We start from the raw sequence: 18,443 nt of genomic DNA on the forward strand, positions 1-18,443 counted from the left end.
CTAAATATTTGTTCATGTATGTGAGTATATATAGGCATAGAAATAGATAAGGTGCAGATGGATAGTCTTTACATAGTACAGGTATATGTCCAACATATACCTTCTGATTTTAGATTCTAAATATATTTGGATGTTAACACAAAGGACTTTAAATTTTTTTTTTTTTAACTGTGACTGTGGCTTGGCTTCAAGTAATGGATATTCCTATTATATTGAGAAGTAGAGTGGTCAAGAGAGAAAATTACACTTTGGAATCCTATGACTGATTTAGGATCTCAGTTCTACAACTTACTAGAAGATTAACTTGGGAAAGTCTGAGTCCCTTTTGAAAACTCGGTGTTTAAAATGCACTCATCCCTGCCTACATCACAAGATTCCTGTGGAGGTTCATGGATGATGTAGACAAGCCCGTGTGCGGTGGTTATATATTCAAAGCCCACCATCCTCCAAGAGACTGAGTTTGGTCTGAGTTGACGAGTGGTGGGGAGTGTGGTGGTCTTGAGGGCATTATCCTACTCAGCTTCCACAGACTGTTGAGTGTGGGTGTGTGGACTGAGGGTGCCAGAGCCTTGATCTTTAAAGAAAAGCTAAAGACTAAAACTTTATGTGAAATCTTCTGATTTTGAAAACACTACATGCCACCCTCATCCGAAGAAATGTGGGGGTTGCCAGCTTACAATCGCTGTAGTAAAATACAGAACACTCAATAACTTCCGTTGTTGCTGTATTTAATTTTATATCACCTTTAAAGCTTACCAATTGCAAAAAATGACATTAGTTGACCCTTTCATCTAGTTCTATAACTATTCATACCTAAATTCTTGTTGCTTTTCTATTTTTTACCTCTGTCAACAGTTGCTTCAAACCCTTTATAACCCATTTTTTATTTTAGTCGTCCTGCAGGAATTAATATTATAAACATAACCAGTGACCCTCTCTTGCACAGGTCCTTCTTTCAGGCACATGTATCCCTGCTGTTGTTCACTCTAATGGCCACCGTTTCCTGAGTACATTTTAAACTTCAGCTTTAGTGCCCTGTGGGCTCTTTTCTAATTTTTCCTGCTATCGTTGATAGCATTTCATATCCTCCTTGCCTAGGAAATCACATCAGAAATAACATACCCGTGGTATCTCAGGCTTCAGCCGTGCGGGCTGTTCCCAAGCTGTACCTGCTCTCCCTTTGTCATCTTTCTCACAGTTACTCACTCTTATTCAGTTGCTCAGCAAGCAGAGCTCTCTACTGGACTCATTTTATGAAGTTTTCCATTAGTACAGTTTCCATTCAAACTCTTAACATTGGCTACAGCTTGCCCCAAGTATTTACACACTTTAAAGTAACCTACAGTAAAATATTTAGCTTCCTCCCACTTACTGAAATGACATTATTTCTTGCTCTTCCTCATGTGTGCTTTCATCAGTATGTTTTCGCTTACCTTCGTTATTTCTTTTGTTCCGTGCCTTCAGTGACCTTCGCTTCTTCCTTTTGAATCATGAATCCTATCTTCTTTTTCTTCTGTCTTTAAAGCCTTCTTTCCCCGACTTAAGTCATCTTTCCCTACCCCCTAGCTAAATCTCTCCTCAGTCTAATTATATTCTGCTAATTTGAGAACTTTCCTAGTACTTCAATATTTAGTTCCCTGAAATTAACATGGATTTTCTGAACCCCAGTTTGATATAGTAAAAGGAGAATGGTCTTAAATGTTAGAAAATATACAATTTGATAATAATCATGGTGATCATTTTATTGAGGAACTACTAGGTAACAGGAATCATACCAGATAATATATATGCTTATCTTTTAAATACTTCTGACAACTTTTTCAGGAAGGTAGAGGAAGGTAATAGTATCCCCATTTCACAAATGTGGAAACTTTAGTTAAGAGAGAAATTAAGTTGCTTTTAATGAAAAAGGTAGTGAGTGCTATTTACAATAGCCAAGATAGAGAAGCAACCTAAGTGTCCATCAGTAGATGAATGGCTAAAGAAGATGTGGTACGTATACACAATGGAATATTATTCAGCCATTAAAAAAAACAAATCCTACCATTTGTAACAACATGAATGGAGCTAGAGGGTATTATGCTCAGTGAATAAGCCAGGCAGAGAAAGACAAATACCATATGATTTCACTCATCTGTGGAGTATAACAACAACACAAATCTGAAGGAACAAAACAGCAGCGGACTCACAGACTCCAAGAAGGGACTAGCGGTTACCAAAGGGGAGGGGTAGGGGAGGGTAAGTGGGGAAGGAGGGAGAAGGGGATTGAGGGGCATTATGATTAGCACACATAATATAGAGGAGTCACAGGGAAGACGGCATAGCACAGAGATGACAAGTAGTGACTCTATAGCATCTTACTATGTGGATGGACAGTGACTGCAAGGGGTGGGGGGGGGACTTGATAATATGGGTAAAGGTATAACCACAATGTTGCTCATGTGAAACCTTCATAAGATTGTATATCAATGATACCATAATTAAGAAAAAAAATTGAAAGGTCGCGAATGACAGCTGGGATTCAAATCCAGGTCTTACTGGTACTAACAAAATATGCTAAATATTACTTCCTTTCCTCAACCACCTCCCATAGGTGCCTTTTGTATGTATAAGGCTTTTCTGGAAGTTTTAAAGCTTAGTTCTGAACCTAGAACTCGGAAAAAAAAAATCCTTACCACATTCCCCAGGAGGCTCTCATTTACTCAGGAGGTCTCAGTGTGCTGAGAGCGGGGCTGCCAGAACCCCTTGTACGATGAGTTTCTCTCAGGGGCAGATTTGGGAGTGGAGCTACCCCTGCGTGAGGAATCCAGAGAAGTGGCCTCTCTGCCGTGGACTGGAAAGTGTGTTGGGCGTGAGCAGCTCCTGCGTAACGTGCTGTCCATCGGATGACCTTTCTTTTGCAATTGGAATATTGGAAGTGGAGTTGGACTTTACCAGAAAAGATCATAATCCTCCTGGACAATTAATTGCTGTGGTTTTCTGTATCTGCATATAATTACACTTACTGTCTTGGAACCATTTGAAAGGAGGGATTATGTATCTTACTTCTTTTTAATTCCTGAGGCCTTAGTAGTTTTTTAACATTAGACTCAGCCCTCTGAATGACTGAGGTCTTCTTTTAAAGGAGAATGGATTCCAATTTATTCCCACATACTCTGATGAAGATGTTTATTAACAAATGTGAGCAAGTATACATATTAGAGAAAGTACAGATTTTTTTTTTACTGAAGTAAGAAAAGTAAATGATAGATAAAATCCCTTTTATCATTTGGAAATCTTTTTTAAAAATTGACTGTCCTGTAAGAAAGGTTTCTGAATTATGCTTTTTTACTTTTGTTTTGAAGCTGACTTACTTTTATTCATTTTATAATATCCTGATTTGGTAAGTAAAAGATATTTGTGACAAACGTAGTCAATCTGCTCCACTGAAAAAGTCAGTGAAATGTTAGATTAGATGGACTAATCATTTATTATTGGATTCACAATCAAATCACTTTATCAATTATTTTAGAAATGTATGATATTAGGATTTTTTTGCCTGTGGCCTATTTAATTTTCAGAAATAATTTTGAAATATGGAAGGCTTTCATTAATTTTCCATTTTTTCCTTTGGGTGAATGTAAACTATTAAGAAAAACGAATTTGTTTTAACAACAAATATTTTTTAAAATTCTATATATATGTTCCAAACATTAGTTTTTTTTTTTCCTTTTACATTGAAGATAGGCTACTTGTTGAATTTCACTTCTATTGTGAGGATTTAACATAAAGAAGGCTATAAAAACTAAAATGAATACTTTTCTGTCAAAGCTGAATCACTTTTATTGTGATAGGTGTGCTGGAAGAAGCCAGATTTTTTGGTATTGACTCACTGATTGAACACCTAGAAGTGGCAATAAAGGTAAGGCTCTTTTTACATTAGCCAGTACTACATTTAGTGTAGCTGTCTCCCAAAATGCTCCACTAATTTCTTAATACCTTTCTCAAGAATTCGCAGCCACCAGAGGATCATTCACCAATATCTCGAAAGGAATTTGTCCGATTTCTGCTCGCCACTCCAACCAAATCAGAGTTGCGTTGCCAGGTAATTAAAACATACTTTTACATGAGTTACATGTCTCAGCAAATCTGTGAGTAAAGTTTTATATTCCTGTAGGATTCTTTTTTTGCCTTGTTTTCCTTTTTCATGCAAGATATAATTTAATTACGAACCATAGCATTGATTTAATCCCACAATGGTTAGCAAAAAAGAGATGTAATAGCCTTTTTTACTATCTAATTATGCCTCATGAAGCAGTTTTTGAGTAATGCATACGAATTGCAGCAATTAAAATACAAAGTCAATTGTTTGTACCATTGTTATGTGCGGCCAGTCAGTGGCAGATACTTTTATATATTACAGCATTAAAGAGTTTAAAAAACCACAATGCTCACTTTCTAAAAATAAAACTGTCTTGAATTATTGAATACTTATGAAATATGTGTAAAAATAATACTTACCAACAAGTACATGGTATAAAAATAATACTTACCAACAAGTACATGGCTAACAAAGATCCCTCTTTAGAAACTTGTGCACATAAGTGAGGCATAGCCAGACTGCATTCTAGTGTTATGTGTAAATAGAGCTTCCTTTACTAAGAACCCATTAAGGACACTGATTTTATGCATCTAAGTTCCATTTGATCATAGTTTGTAATAAACTCCAATTGACTGAACTGCCAGTTGCTTCTAAAAACCTTGATGGTTAGCTATAGTAATTAAATTTAATACAACAGATGGTTTAAATATTGTGACAATTTGTGCTTTTTAATCTTAGGGTTTAAACTTCAGTGGTGCTGATCTTTCTCGTTTGGACCTTCGATACATTAACTTCAAGATGGCCAATTTAAGCCGCTGCAATCTTGCACATGCTAATCTCTGCTGTGCAAATCTTGAACGAGCTGATCTCTCTGGATCAGTGCTTGATGTAAGAATCATTTTTGGTTACAAGAGAAAATTAAACTTTTAGTATATTGGACAGTCTCAAAAAACAGAAATTACATGTCTCCTAGTAGAGATTTTACTTGAAAACAGGTAATTTACTAAGTTGACAATAAAATTAAAAGCTCGCAAGTGAAATGTGTTGGTTTTGCAACTTGGATAGCCTTTATAAACATAGGTCTGAAAGGTTTAGCAGCTAATAAGAAATTAAATCATCAAATTAGATACCAATCTCTTTAAATAGTGCACTTTATTTATCAGGACTTCTATTTTAAGTGAATTATTAGGTTAAGGCTGGAAAGGACCTTTGAAATCTAGCTGCATTTCTGGAGTGGAAAATGTTATTGCTCTAGAGGTATTTGGCAGAGATATTTTGAAATAAACATGGTATGCATCAATCTGTATAAGTTAGCATCTCACTAGCTCTCCCTCTGACTATATATATATATATATATGTATGTGTTAACGTGTATGTTTGTATATAAACATGTACACACATGGACGTGTGTGTCTATACATATATATATACATGTATTTATGCATACTGTGTGTATATGCATGTATTTATGTAACAATTACCTGTGTTAATTTGGAGTTAAAGGATATATGCAGAGCCAACAGTGAAATCTACTAATTTCTAACAACTTTAAGTACCTTAATACCAAGGCCCATGTTTAAATTAAGAACACTTAAAACAGTACCATGCTTTTAGTAGTCACTGAATAAATGTTTCTTGAAGTTTTCAATTATTCCCCATGCATTACTTTTCATCCCTGTGATTTATTTTGTAACCACAAGTTTGTACCTCTTTATCCGCTTCAACTATTTCACCCATACCCCTACCCACCTCCCCTCTGGCAACCATCATTTTGTTTTCTGTATTTGTATCTGAGTCTGTTACTGTTTTTGTTTTTTTGTTTGCTTGTTTATTTTTTTTTAGATCCCACACTTAAGTTAAAGCATATAGTATTTGTGTTTCTCTACTGTCTTATTTCATTCAGCATAATATCCTCTAGGTCCATCCATGGTGTCGCAGATGGCAAGAATTCATTCTTTTTATGGCTGATTAATATTCCATTTTGTATATGTATGAAGTCCTCTTTATCTGTTATCTATTGGTGGACACTTAGGTTGCTTCCATATCTTGGTTGTTGAAATAACACTACAATAAACAGAGACGCACTGCAATAAACACTAATCCATGTACCTTTTTGGATTGTTTTCATTTTTTTCATGTAAATACCCAGAAGTGAATTGCTGGATCATATGGTATTTCTATTGTAATTTTTTGAAGGACCTAGGTACTGTTTTCCATAGTGGCTGCACCAATTTACATTTCCCCAGCAGTGCACAAGGGTACCCTTTACCTCCTTGCTAATAATTGTTATTTCTTGTCTTTTGATTCTAGCCATTCTGACTGGTGTGAGGTAATACCTCATTGGGGTTTTGATTTTGCATTTCCCTGAAGATTAGTGATGTTGAGCATCTTCTTATCTGCCTGTTGGCTATCCATACATCTTCTCTGGAAAATGTCTATTCAGTTCCTCTGCCCATTTTTTAATCAGGTTATTTACTTATTTATTTTGGTTCTGAGTTATATGAGTTCTTTATATCTTTTGATATTAACTCTTTATCAGATAAATCATTTGCAAATGTCTTTTCCCGTATTAGGTTGCCTTTTCATTTGTTGATGGTTTCCTTTGCTGTGTTAAAAAAATCTTTATAGCTTGATACAGTCCACTTAATTTGTTTCTGCTTTTGTTTCCCTTGTCAGGGGAGACATCCAGAAAAAAATTGCTAAAGCTAATGTCTAAGAGTTTTCAGCCTATGTTTTCTTTGAGGAGTTTTATGGTTTCAGGTCTTGTGTTTAGGTCTTCAATCCATTTTGAGTTAATTTTTGTGTAAGGTATAAGAAAGTGGTGCCATATCTTTCTTTTGCATATTGCCATCCAGTTTTCCCAAGACTATTTATTGGAGAGACTGTCTTTTCCCCATTGCTTATTCTTGCCTCCTCATATGTTAATTAACCATATAAGCATGGGTTCATTTCTGGCTTTTTATTCTGTTCTGTTGATCTGTGTATCTATTTTTATGCCATTACCATACTTTTTGATTACCATAGCTTAGTGGTATCATTCAAAATCAGGGAACATGATACCTCCAGCTTTGTTGTTCTTTCTCAAGATTGCTTTGGCTATTTGGGGTATTTTATGGTTCCATACAAATTTTAGGATTATTTGTGCTACTTCTATGAAAAACAACACTGGTATTTCAGTGGGATTGCATTGAACCTATAGATTGCTTTGGGTCATGTGGATATTTTAACAAACTTATTCTTCCAATCCATCAGCATGGTGTATCTTTCCATTTACTTGCATCATCTACAGTTTCTTTCATCGGTGTCTTTTGGTTTTCAGAGTATGGGTCTTTTACCTCTTTGTTTAAGCTTATTTCTAGGTATTTATTCTTTCTGATGTAATTATGAATGGGATTGTTCTCTTAATTTCTCTTTCTGCTAGCTCATTACTAGTATATGGAAATGTAATCGATTTCTGTATATTGATTGTGTACCATGCAACTTTACTGAATTCATTCCTTCATTTGAATAGTTTTTTTTTTTTTTTTAATAATTATTTTTTTATTGAAGGGTAGTTGACGCACAGTATTACATTACATTAGTTTCAAGTGTACAACACAGTGGTAGAACATTTATATACATAATTCGAGGTTCCAGCTATCACCCTACCAAGCTGTTACATTATCTTGACTATATTCCTTATGCTATACATTACATCCCGGTTACTTATTTATTTTACCATTGGAAGTCTGTCCTTTTTTTTTTTTTTTTTTTTTGTGAGGGCATCTCTCATATTTATTGATCAAATGATTGTTAACGACAATAAAGTTCTGTATAGGGGAGTCAATGCTCAATGCACAATCATTAATCCACCCCAAGCCTAGTTTTCATCAGTCTCCAATCTTCTGAGGCATAACAAACAAGTTCTTACATGGAGAACAAATTCTTACATAATGAATAAGTTACATAGTGAACAGTACAAGGGCAGTCATCACAGAAACTTTCAGTTTTGCTCATGCATTATGAACTCTAAACAGTCAGTTCAAATATGAATACTCATTTGGTTTTTATACTTGATTTATGTGTGGATACTACATTTCTCTCTTTATTATTATTATTTTTAATAAAATGCTGAAGTGGTAGGTAGATACAAGATAAAGGTAGAAAACATAGTTTAGTGTTGTAAGAGAGCAAATGTAGATGATCAGGTGTGTGTCTGTAGACTATGTGTTAATCCAAGCTAGACCAGGGCAATAAAACATCCACGTATGCAGAAGATTTCTCTCAGAACAGGGGGGGTGAGGTTCTAAGCCTCACCTCTGTTGATCCCCAATTTCTCACCTGATGACACCCCTGCGACTGTGCCTGTCTTAGGTTGTCCCTCCCTTGAGGAATCTTACCCGTCTCTGGCTAACCAGTCATCTTCTGGGGCCATACAGGGAAATGTGAAGTTGGTAAGTGAGAGAGAAGCCTTATTGTTTGAAAAGGTTAGCTTTTTACATCTTTGCATATTTATGCCCTGTGGCTTCTATGCCCAGCATTTGTCTTGAGGTATCTTTACCACTTGGAAGAATTATGATACTCGATAAATTTGATACGAGGCACGAATTCTATTTAAGGGTTGTAATTAGGAAGGAAGAAGAAAAGCTGTAGAAGTAGCAGGCGGAAGAAAACATGGGAAGATTGATTATTTCTTTGGCATATCTTCTTGTAGAGTAACTTCAGCATGAATAGGTTTTAAGCTACTACTTAAATTGCGCACACACATTAACATAATAGGAGTATAGTTACATAACCAAAGCATACCTGTAATTACCAGCCATCTCCAGTGAAACCAAGAAAACCAGTTAGGCACCTTAGGCATTTGTGAAAACTTATCTATGATATGGTGGATATTGTCCAACTGAACTTGAACAGTCTGAGAGAAATCAGACAAATTAAACCAACCCATTCCTGGGGACTGTTCACATGCCATATGTTCTTTTAACAGTAAATAGTCTGTAGTTGTAAGAGTTTGGAGTGCTACAATTTGCACTTCTCCAAATTCTTGGTTGAGTTCCAACAGTATAGATCCAGTCAAATTTGTTGTTTTACTGTATGCACAGGCCAGCTTAGATATCTCCTTCCTCATTCCCATGGGAGGTCCAGGAACGGGTGGGATGAGTGCATCTACAGCTGTAGCAGTGCGTGGATCTTTGTTGGGGTTTTTTGATGATCATCTTCTGGCCATTTGAATAGTTTTTTGACAGAGCCTTTAGGGTTTTCTATAAATTGTATCATGTCATCTGCAGATAGTGACAGTTTAACTTCTTCCTTGCCAATTTGGATGGCTTTCATCTCTTGTCTTGTCTCATTGCCATGGTGAGGACCTCCAGTACTATGTTGAATATAAATGGTGAGAGTGGACATCTTTGTCTTGTTCCTGACCTTAGAGCTTTCATCTTTTTGCCATTGAGTGTGATGTTAGCTCTGGGTTTGTCATATATGGCCTTTATTATGTTGAGATATGGTCCTTCTCACTTTGTTGAAGAGTTTTCATCAGGATTGAATGTTGTATTTTGTCAAATGCTTTTTCTGCATCTACTGAGATGATCTTATGATTTTTATCTTTCTTTTTGTTAATGTGGTGTATAATATTGATTGCAGATACTGAATCATCATCCTTGCATCCCTGGAATAAATCCTATTTGATCATGGTGAATTCTTTTCATGTATTTTGTATTTGGTTTGCTAATATTTTGTTGAGGATTTTTGCATCCATGTGCATCAGGGATATTGGTCTATATGTTTCTTTTGTTTTTGTAGTGCCTTCATCTGGTTTTGGTTATCAGAGTAATGCTAACCTCATAGAATGTAGAAGCATTGTTTTTTTTTTTGCTTCCTTTTCTGTTTTCTGGAATCGTCTGAGAAAGACAGATAGTAACTCTCTTTTATATGTTCGGTAGAATTCACCTATGAAGCCATCTGATCTTGGAGCTTTGTTTATTGGGAATTTTTGATTACTAATTCAACTTGTTATTAGTGATTGGTCTGTTCAGTTTCTTCCTGACTTCATCTTGGTAGACTGTAGTTTCTAGAAATTTATCTGTTTCTTTTAGGTTGTCCAATTTGTTAGAATATAATTTTTTCTACTAGTCTCCTATAATCCTTTGAATTTCTGTGATATCAGTTATAACTTCTCTTTCATTTTCTGATTTTATTTGAATCCTTTCTTTTCTTTGAGTTTGGCTAAAGATTTATCAGTTTTCTTTCTTTTCATAGAACCAGATCTTAGTTCCATTGATTATTGCTTTTTTTAGTCCTATTTCATTTATTTCCACTCCAATATTTGTTATTTCCTTCCTTCTACTAACTTTGGGCTTTATTTGGTCTTTTTCTAGATCCTTTAGGTATAACATTAGATTGCTTCTTTGGGATTTTTCTTGTTTCTTGAGGTAGAACTGTAATGCCATAAATATTCCTCTTACAATTGCTCCCTTTTGCTGCTTTCCAAAGATTATGAACTAGTTGTGTTTCCATTTCCATTTTTCTCTAGATGTTTTTTTATTTCCTCTTTAATTTCTTCATTGACCCATTGGTTGTTTAGTAGCATGCTGTTCAGCCTCCATGTGTTTGTGTTTTTTCCATGTAACTAAAATATTTTTTTCCTTGTAATTGGTTTTTAACTTTATATGCTATGGTCAGAAAAGGTGCTTGATGTGAATTCAGTCTTAAATTTATTGAGACTTGTTTTGTGGCCTACCATGTGATCTGTCCTGGAGAATGTTCCATGTATACATGAAAAGAATATGTCTTCTACTGTTTTTGGATGGAATATTCTGTATATATCTGTTAAGTCCATCTGGTCTAATGTGTCTTTAAATGTTTATTGAATTTTTTAATTTTGGTTTTATTTCTTAGTTGCAATCTATTTTTCCATAAAGCTTTAATCAGATCTAATAACAAAATCTGCCAACACACATTTCCAGTATTTTCAGTCTCCTTGTTCCTTTTTATGATGAAGGTTCAAATAGGTAACAAAATAAGCAAAAGACTAAGAGGATGAAGAAAAGGTTTGAAGGACTGAGCTTTAAATAGTGAAAGTCAAGAGGAAGCTTGGTTGGTTTTGTTAAGAACAAAAAAAGGTAAAAAAGACAGACTGGATCATTCAATACAACTGAGTTTGAGTTCTGTTTAATTATGGTATCGTTGATTGTGAACCAGAACCCCAATTTTCTTATCTGTAAATGGTGATAAACTTAATTATTAATGCTAAAAATGACTCATGTTGAAGAGTTACTGCCCAGAGTGTGGAGGCTCCTAATTGTCCTTGGCATTTGAAGATGACTGCTGGCGAATAGGCATATCTATTGCAGTGTCTGCAAAAAATGACGTGTGCTAACCACCCTGCCCCACGAGATGCACCTAGTGGTTCCACCCCTCTTGTTGAACTTCTCACCCAGTTTATCCCTCATGGGCTGTGAAACTTTTCCATAGGAACCATCCAGCTCTGCTGTCTGCCAAGGTGAACACAGTTGCTATCTCTGCTAAGCAGTCCATGTCTGTGCCGCACTGGCTACTCTGTCAGCTTGCTTTAGAGTGTTTCTTCTACATGCCGTGTCTGCCAATACGGACTTCAGCCTGCTGCAGAGAAGCCAATATAATAATCAGCTGCTAACGTTTCCATTGCATACTCCCAGTCCAAGACTTACAGAATGGTAAGAGCTGGAGGACCTTGATAATCATCAAGTACGACCCTGTTATTTTACAGGCTGAGAAACTGAAACCTAGAGACTTGCCCAAGCCCCAGAGGCTAATTTATTAGAGAAGTTGGAACGAGAGTCTATAGCATGTGTTTTCTTTTCCTTATATCCTTTTTTAAATGACATTTTTATTTGGAAAATGTGAAACATACACAAAAATAGAATAGTATAATGAATTCCCCTTGTGCCTCTGTGGCTCAGCTTCAACAAACATCAACACATAAACTGTTTTGTCTATACTTCTCCATAGATTATTTTGAAACGACTCATTATTTCATCTGTAAATATTTATATTTTTTTTCTCTTAAAGGTTAGGGCCATTTTGAAAACATAATGTTGATACCATTATCAAACTTGAAAACTAACAGTAGTAACCTCACTGCTTTCACCAATACCTGCTGCCCCTTGGCACAGAAACCCAGAGCTGCGGGCCTGACCTGCTTAGTAGCTGAGTTCTAAAATGTCAGTGCTGGTGACCTGCTTCACTGATGAATAGAGGGTGAAATGCTTTCTGTGGTCAAAGATAGAAAACTTCATTGATTTCTTACGTATTTGTTTCTCTGTGAGATTTCATTGTAGAGCCTTGAGTACAGAGCAGTACTTGCATAACTATCTTAGGAACTTTTGATAATACTTAAGAGTCTCTTTTGCCTGGGAGCATTGCAGAGAGAGCCACAGGCTTTTAATTTTCACACATCAGCTTCCTGTCTTGTTCTATTTTCAATCACCTCAAATCCAGCCTTCCTTGGTTATTATTTTGGTCCTTCCAGGTCCTCATTATCCCATCTGCCAATCTGAGTTTCTGTGCTACCTTGTTGTAATGCACAGGTGTGTAGATGGGAACGTGCGTGCGTGTGTCAGTCATCTACGCTTGGAAATGAGCTATAGCTTATTGACTGTAGGGTGAGTGAAATTGCACTTATGAAACAAGAATTTTTCTCAACCAGTAAAGCTATAACATAACTTGATCAGCTTTACAATCTTAGATTTCTCCACTGTTCTAATTATAACAACAACAGTTATCATCTATATAGTGCCTTACAATTTTTGAAACACTGTTACGTTTGTCATCTGCTTTGATGGTCACAATTTGTGAAAGTCTAATGTTAATGTCAACTTTATAGATAGCTTCCTGCATTATTTAAGAATTGTCAGAGTTCAGATACGATAGAGCTGAATCCTTGGAGGTGAATTAACATAATTTGAAATTCTAATGCATATTTTCATGATTTTACTCTTCACATTTTGCACTGTGATTTGCTCGCTCAAGGCTGACAATGTTGTATAGCAGTAGTTGGTATAGAAAGACAAACTAACAGCTGGTTAGCATTTTGTAACCAGATGATGCCTTTAATTGCTGGTCTCAGTGTTCTGACCTTTGAAATGAAGGTTATAACAGCATGAGCGAACATCAAGGATTCCACTGACTGATTGCTACAGTAATAAGGAAGAGAGAGTCCATACCCCTAACCAGTCTATGCCTTCTTTACCCATACATCTCAGCTATCCTCTTGTTATGTGCCAGGCTGTTTATAAAAAAACCAAAATTGGGATGTCACAGTTTGACTCCCCAGCTTCTTTATCTATTGTTATGTTTCATGTAGAGTGGGCATGCTGTTGTTCGTTTGCCTGTTTCTTTTAAAACAGTTATTTTAAAAGAATGATGTTTTAAAAACAGTTCTCAGTTCTTACACTGAGTTCAACTGGAAAAATATTTTAAACAGAAAATACTTGTGAGTGTATCAATTTAGCTTTTTCCCTTTCTCTCTCTCTCTCTTTTTTTTTTTAAACTGAACCAGCTATTTCTTTTATAAGCAAAATTCTGAACCTTAAAACATGGACTTTTTTCTTTGCCAGTGTGCAAATCTCCAGGGAGTCAAGATGCTCTGTTCTAATGCAGAAGGGGCCTCCCTAAAACTGTGTAATTTTGAAGATCCTTCTGGTCTTAAAGCCAATTTAGAAGGTGAGATACTATCTATAATTACCTTTCCTCCAGTGAAAACATACCATTAAATAAAAAGCCTAGCAAAATAATGATTATGGTAAGTCACCAAAGTAATTATACATGATAACTATAGGGGGACAGATTTCTTTTGTCATCATCCTTGGAAAATTTGCAAAGGGTAAGTCCTGTCATGGTCTCAGTCCTGTGCTAACTGACATTGAGAACACAGGGGAAATCAAGCCCCTAGTAGTTAATGAGGCTTTAGTTGGAGAATGAAATAACATCTTAAACTTTCAACTAGAACAGCATATTCATATACTTATCAAAACTAAGAATTCCAGTTTGCACAAAGCCTGGCGGTTTTTGTCATTTTTAGATCTAATGTTTTATTTATGAAGTCCTTATTGCTTTGTCATGTCTGTGAACTGTCACTTCATTTATTTGTTTATTCAGAACATAGAGTACTTACTTCCTTTGTCATAAACTTAAGGAGGCATATTATAAAAGTACTAATTATCATAAGACTGAGTTGAGTTCCTCCCTGAGAAATATAGATGCAAACATTCTTAATTCATAGTATAAGCAAACAAATCATTAACAATGAGCTCTTTATATATGGAAGTTGGTTGGGAGATTTATAGTTCACAGAGTCATTGCCAAGAACTGAAGGAGCCTGTCATCACCCATCTTGTGGTTTTTTTCAAGGTAAATGACTATAAACATTTTTAAGTTCAACTGCTCCCTAAATATGTTCACTGTAGGTGCTAATCTGAAAGGTGTGGATATGGAAGGAAGTCAGATGACAGGAATTAACCTGAGAGTTGCTACTTTAAAAAATGCAAAGTTGAAGAACTGTAACCTCAGAGGAGCAACTCTGGCAGGAACTGATTTAGAGGTAAGACACCAACGTTTAAAGGGTTTTTGTTAATTAAGAATTACTGAGTAACTCATGCAAAATTTATTGAAATTATAAACAAAGTAGTTGGCTGGTAAAAACTGCCAGGTAACATGCCAGCACAGCTGGGGGGATGTTTTCCTTTCAAGGGCTTGTTTAAACAAATTTGAATTTCATAGCAGGATAAAGTTACCTAAGTCACAGATGCCAGTTTCTGGTTTGAAGATTGCTCTGACTTTCACTCTAAGTTGATTTCATTTCTCTTCTTTCCCTTGAGTCTCTCTCAAGTAGATAAGTTTGGCAAATGCTTTGTTAATCTAATTGGCTGTGTTGAGTTTTAATTCCAAAGGGAATTAAGTGGGGTGGGGCCAGATTGTTTCTTGGACTACTAGAGAAATTTAAATGATAGCCGGACTGGAAATAAGGTTCAGGGAAAGCCTATTCTAAATTGGCTTCATGTTCTTTTTGAATCTAAACTTGAGATACTATCTTTTTCACCACAGCTGTATTCTCTATGTTGTCTGGTCTGCGATTTTAGCCAAGAGACTGGATAGCTCTGGGTAGGTCTGTCCACAGCACTCGGTATGTTCTGTGTCTGTTCAGTACAGTGACCAGTGGCCACCAGCCACACAGGGCTGCTGAGCACTTGAAATATAGCTAGTGTAACTGTGAAAAGGATTTTTACATTTTATTTCATTTTTATCATTTAAATATAAATAGCCACATGTGGCTGGTGGTAGCTTATTAAACAGTACAGCCCTGTACAAGAAAATCTGGCATAGATTGGATTGTAGAGAACAATTTGTCAAAATTTAACTTGCTGTTGATTTTTTTTTAATGTTTATGCCTTGTTCTCTCGATAGCTTTTAGCAGCAGAGTAGCAGGCACCTTAAGAATCAGCCTAAAGCTGAAGATATAAACCTATTATAAGGACAGTTACTTTTTGTTGTTTCTGTCTTCCAAGATGGTGAGGTTTTTCCTTGGTTTTCATTACCACCTACTCAGTGTAACGTTAAACAACAGAAGCCTCCCACTTTCCAACTGATTGCTAAGACTAATCAGGTTGACTGTTGGGGGGCAGCTGCTCGCATTGTGTCCTAAAAGGTTATATATGCAGTCACTCTTCTCTCTAACCACTGTCTTCTGTGATCTCAAGAGAAGTAAAAAAGTAATTCCCAATTGTGGTGGTGGCTGTTAAGTACACTTACTAAAACTCGAATTGTACACATAATTTTATGGTATAAAAGGGCAATTCCCTTCTATGAAAGTGTTAGGGTCGGGGAATGGAAACATCTATCACACAATTTGATTATTAAGTAGAATCCCTTTCTAGAAGATGTCTTAAAATAGTTTCCTCCCGACCCTGGCACGTGCTTTCCAGTGTGGTTTTGGGTTGTGGCAAAATTGTTCAGGCGACACTTACCACACTGGAGCCCACTCTGGATTCTAAATGACTGGTTCTAAAACTCAGGAGGAAAAGAGCCCTGCCTCCTCCCCAGCCTCACTGACATCTGTTTGTGGTAGTCAGCCTGAGCATCACTGAAGAGAACAAATAGAGAAGAAAATCTGACTTTCATCTAAAACAGAAGTTTTCCAGAAATAATTGAGTTTTATTATATAGGACCAGTTACCTGATATACCCCAGGAATCATTTTGAGAGGAAACAGAGAAGACCTTGCATCGCCATAGAGTTACACGAGTGTTGTTTTTGCCTTACAGAATTGCGATCTGTCTGGCTGTGATCTTCAAGAAGCCAATCTGAGAGGTTCCAACGTGAAAGGCGCTATATTTGAGGAGATGCTGACACCACTACATATGTCACAAAGTGTCAGATGAGAATTTTAGGGCTGGAGCAAGATGCCCACGATGAAAAATGCTTTCTTTATCACTTTCCTTTCTCCACCCACTCAGTTGTCTAGAAAAAGTAACACTGCACGGGAATTCAAACAAAAAATTTTAGAGGATCATGCTTCTTCTCAGCAGTGCATAAGGGAAAAAAGTAACTTTTTTCCACATTCTGATTTTAACAGACAAGCACTCATTTAATAGAGTAGGGATGCTAGATTAGACTGCAGCCCTGTGAGTGGAGTAGAGGGATTTTCCTGGCTTCGTGACCAGGAACAATACCAATTATATCTGCTTTTATATAGGTAGATGTGGAAATACCATGTTGGCTTGAAGTTCATTTGAGCAGTTTAATTTATGAAAAGCACAACATATGCAATTATATTTATTGAACCTCTAGATGCAGTATGGATATTTAAATTGTTAAACTTTATGAAAATTTTGAAAGGGTTGTTCAGGTTTATAAATAGCTTTAGTGATGCCTCCCCTCCTTTAAATATCTGTCACACTGTATGAATATGGTGAGATCAGATCCCCCAGGCTCTCTTTTCAGGTTCATTTTTATAATGTTTATTTTTGAGAACAGAACAGTAGCTAGATTAAAGAAAGCCTCCATTCTTACAGACTGAGATAGAGCGGAAGGAGAGGCGTCACTGTGCATCACTGTCAGCTGAAGTTACGGTGAAACTCTCCAGATGAAGGAAGAATTTACCTGTAGCTATGACTTCTAAATGACCGTTCCTTAGAATTTCATTTTAAGCAAGTCCACCCCATGTCAGACCAAGTGATCTAATCAGTTTACACTACTAGCCTAAGTTTCCCCCTCTTACAATCAAAACAAGTATAGGAAGATACTTTAACACCAAAAAACTAAGGTACATTATTAATTCTCAAACCAAATGCCAAATAGTTTAATCAGGGCCAGCATAAAAATAGGCATCAAATCCCAATCTACTGAAATCAAAGCTTTAAAATGTGAATATACATATGGCAAAGTTATCTTTTGGAAATCAAAAGAATGTAATTGCAGCTAAAACCCTATAGTGAGGAATGAGGGGATTTTAAACTGACAGTTTGATCATAGACACCAAAAAACTTAAATAAAAAATTAAGGCATTTGGTGGGTCCAGGATGTACTATCAATTAATCAGCACCTATGGTTCTTTTACTTATATGTTCTGCAGAGAGAGGGCCAGTACATCCTTACTATAACCCATGTCCTCATGCCTGCCTACCCCAAGATCAGGGATGTAAGCTGTGTCCAATTATTTCTGACTTCTACAGACTCATCACTTTGAGGCAATGAATCATTAAAAACCACTTTGTCTCTTTCAAGACAATGACACATCTTCAATATTTATGTAGCTTCTTCTATATATACATATGCAAAGCTTTCCTTGCCAGTAAAGGGTACATGTGCATGGTGGGAGGAGGCTGGACCTTCACGGGTGAAGGAAAGCACCTTGAGAAGTGAATTATTTTCTTTGCTTTATTATTTTTACCAAGACAGAGAAGTATTGTATTGAGAGATATCTATTTTCATAATCAATATGTGCCTGAATTATATTTAAATCATTTCACTCTGTACTATATTTTCAGTGATGGCAGACTATGTTCCTCCCTTTAAGGGGACCTCTGTAGACATGACCTAAAGCTGCAGAGGACCCTGGATGATCTAAACGTGGTGTCCCTGCCTTGGGATCTAATGTATACTTTATCAATAAACAATATGAAACGTTAAAAAGGAGTTTCTTGTGATTTTGAAAGTCAGCACTTTCCACATCTTGCTTACATTTCGGTATGTGTTGATGACGAGCGTCTGGGTAGAAAAGGAACGGCAGCAATTAACACTTGCGGTGGCTTAGTCTCTTGGAAGTGCCATTAAAGCAAATTGCTTTCTTTAGGCATGGTTATTTTGTGATCATCTTGTTAAAAGTCCACCATGCTAACGCGAAG

The 18,443-nt window shown here is 36.2% G+C and overlaps 1 protein-coding gene across 1 annotated transcript in view; it reads left to right on the top strand.

The window, feature by feature from the left end:
* KCTD9 (potassium channel tetramerization domain containing 9) overlaps positions 1-18,231 on the top strand; it is a 34,121-nt gene extending 15,890 nt beyond the window's left edge. The window contains exons 7-12 of the mRNA XM_036888936.2: positions 3,834-3,901; positions 3,989-4,084; positions 4,820-4,969; positions 13,660-13,765; positions 14,509-14,642; positions 16,362-18,231. Coding sequence (XP_036744831.1) covers positions 3,834-3,901; positions 3,989-4,084; positions 4,820-4,969; positions 13,660-13,765; positions 14,509-14,642; positions 16,362-16,478 — 671 coding nt within the window. The 3' untranslated portion in view covers positions 16,479-18,231. The remainder of the gene's footprint in view (positions 1-3,833; positions 3,902-3,988; positions 4,085-4,819; positions 4,970-13,659; positions 13,766-14,508; positions 14,643-16,361) is intronic.
* Positions 18,232-18,443: the final 212 nt, after the last annotated feature.

The sequence above is a fragment of the Manis pentadactyla genome, chromosome 1 (genome assembly GCF_030020395.1).
Source record: "Manis pentadactyla isolate mManPen7 chromosome 1, mManPen7.hap1, whole genome shotgun sequence".
NCBI lineage: Eukaryota > Metazoa > Chordata > Mammalia > Pholidota > Manidae > Manis > Manis pentadactyla.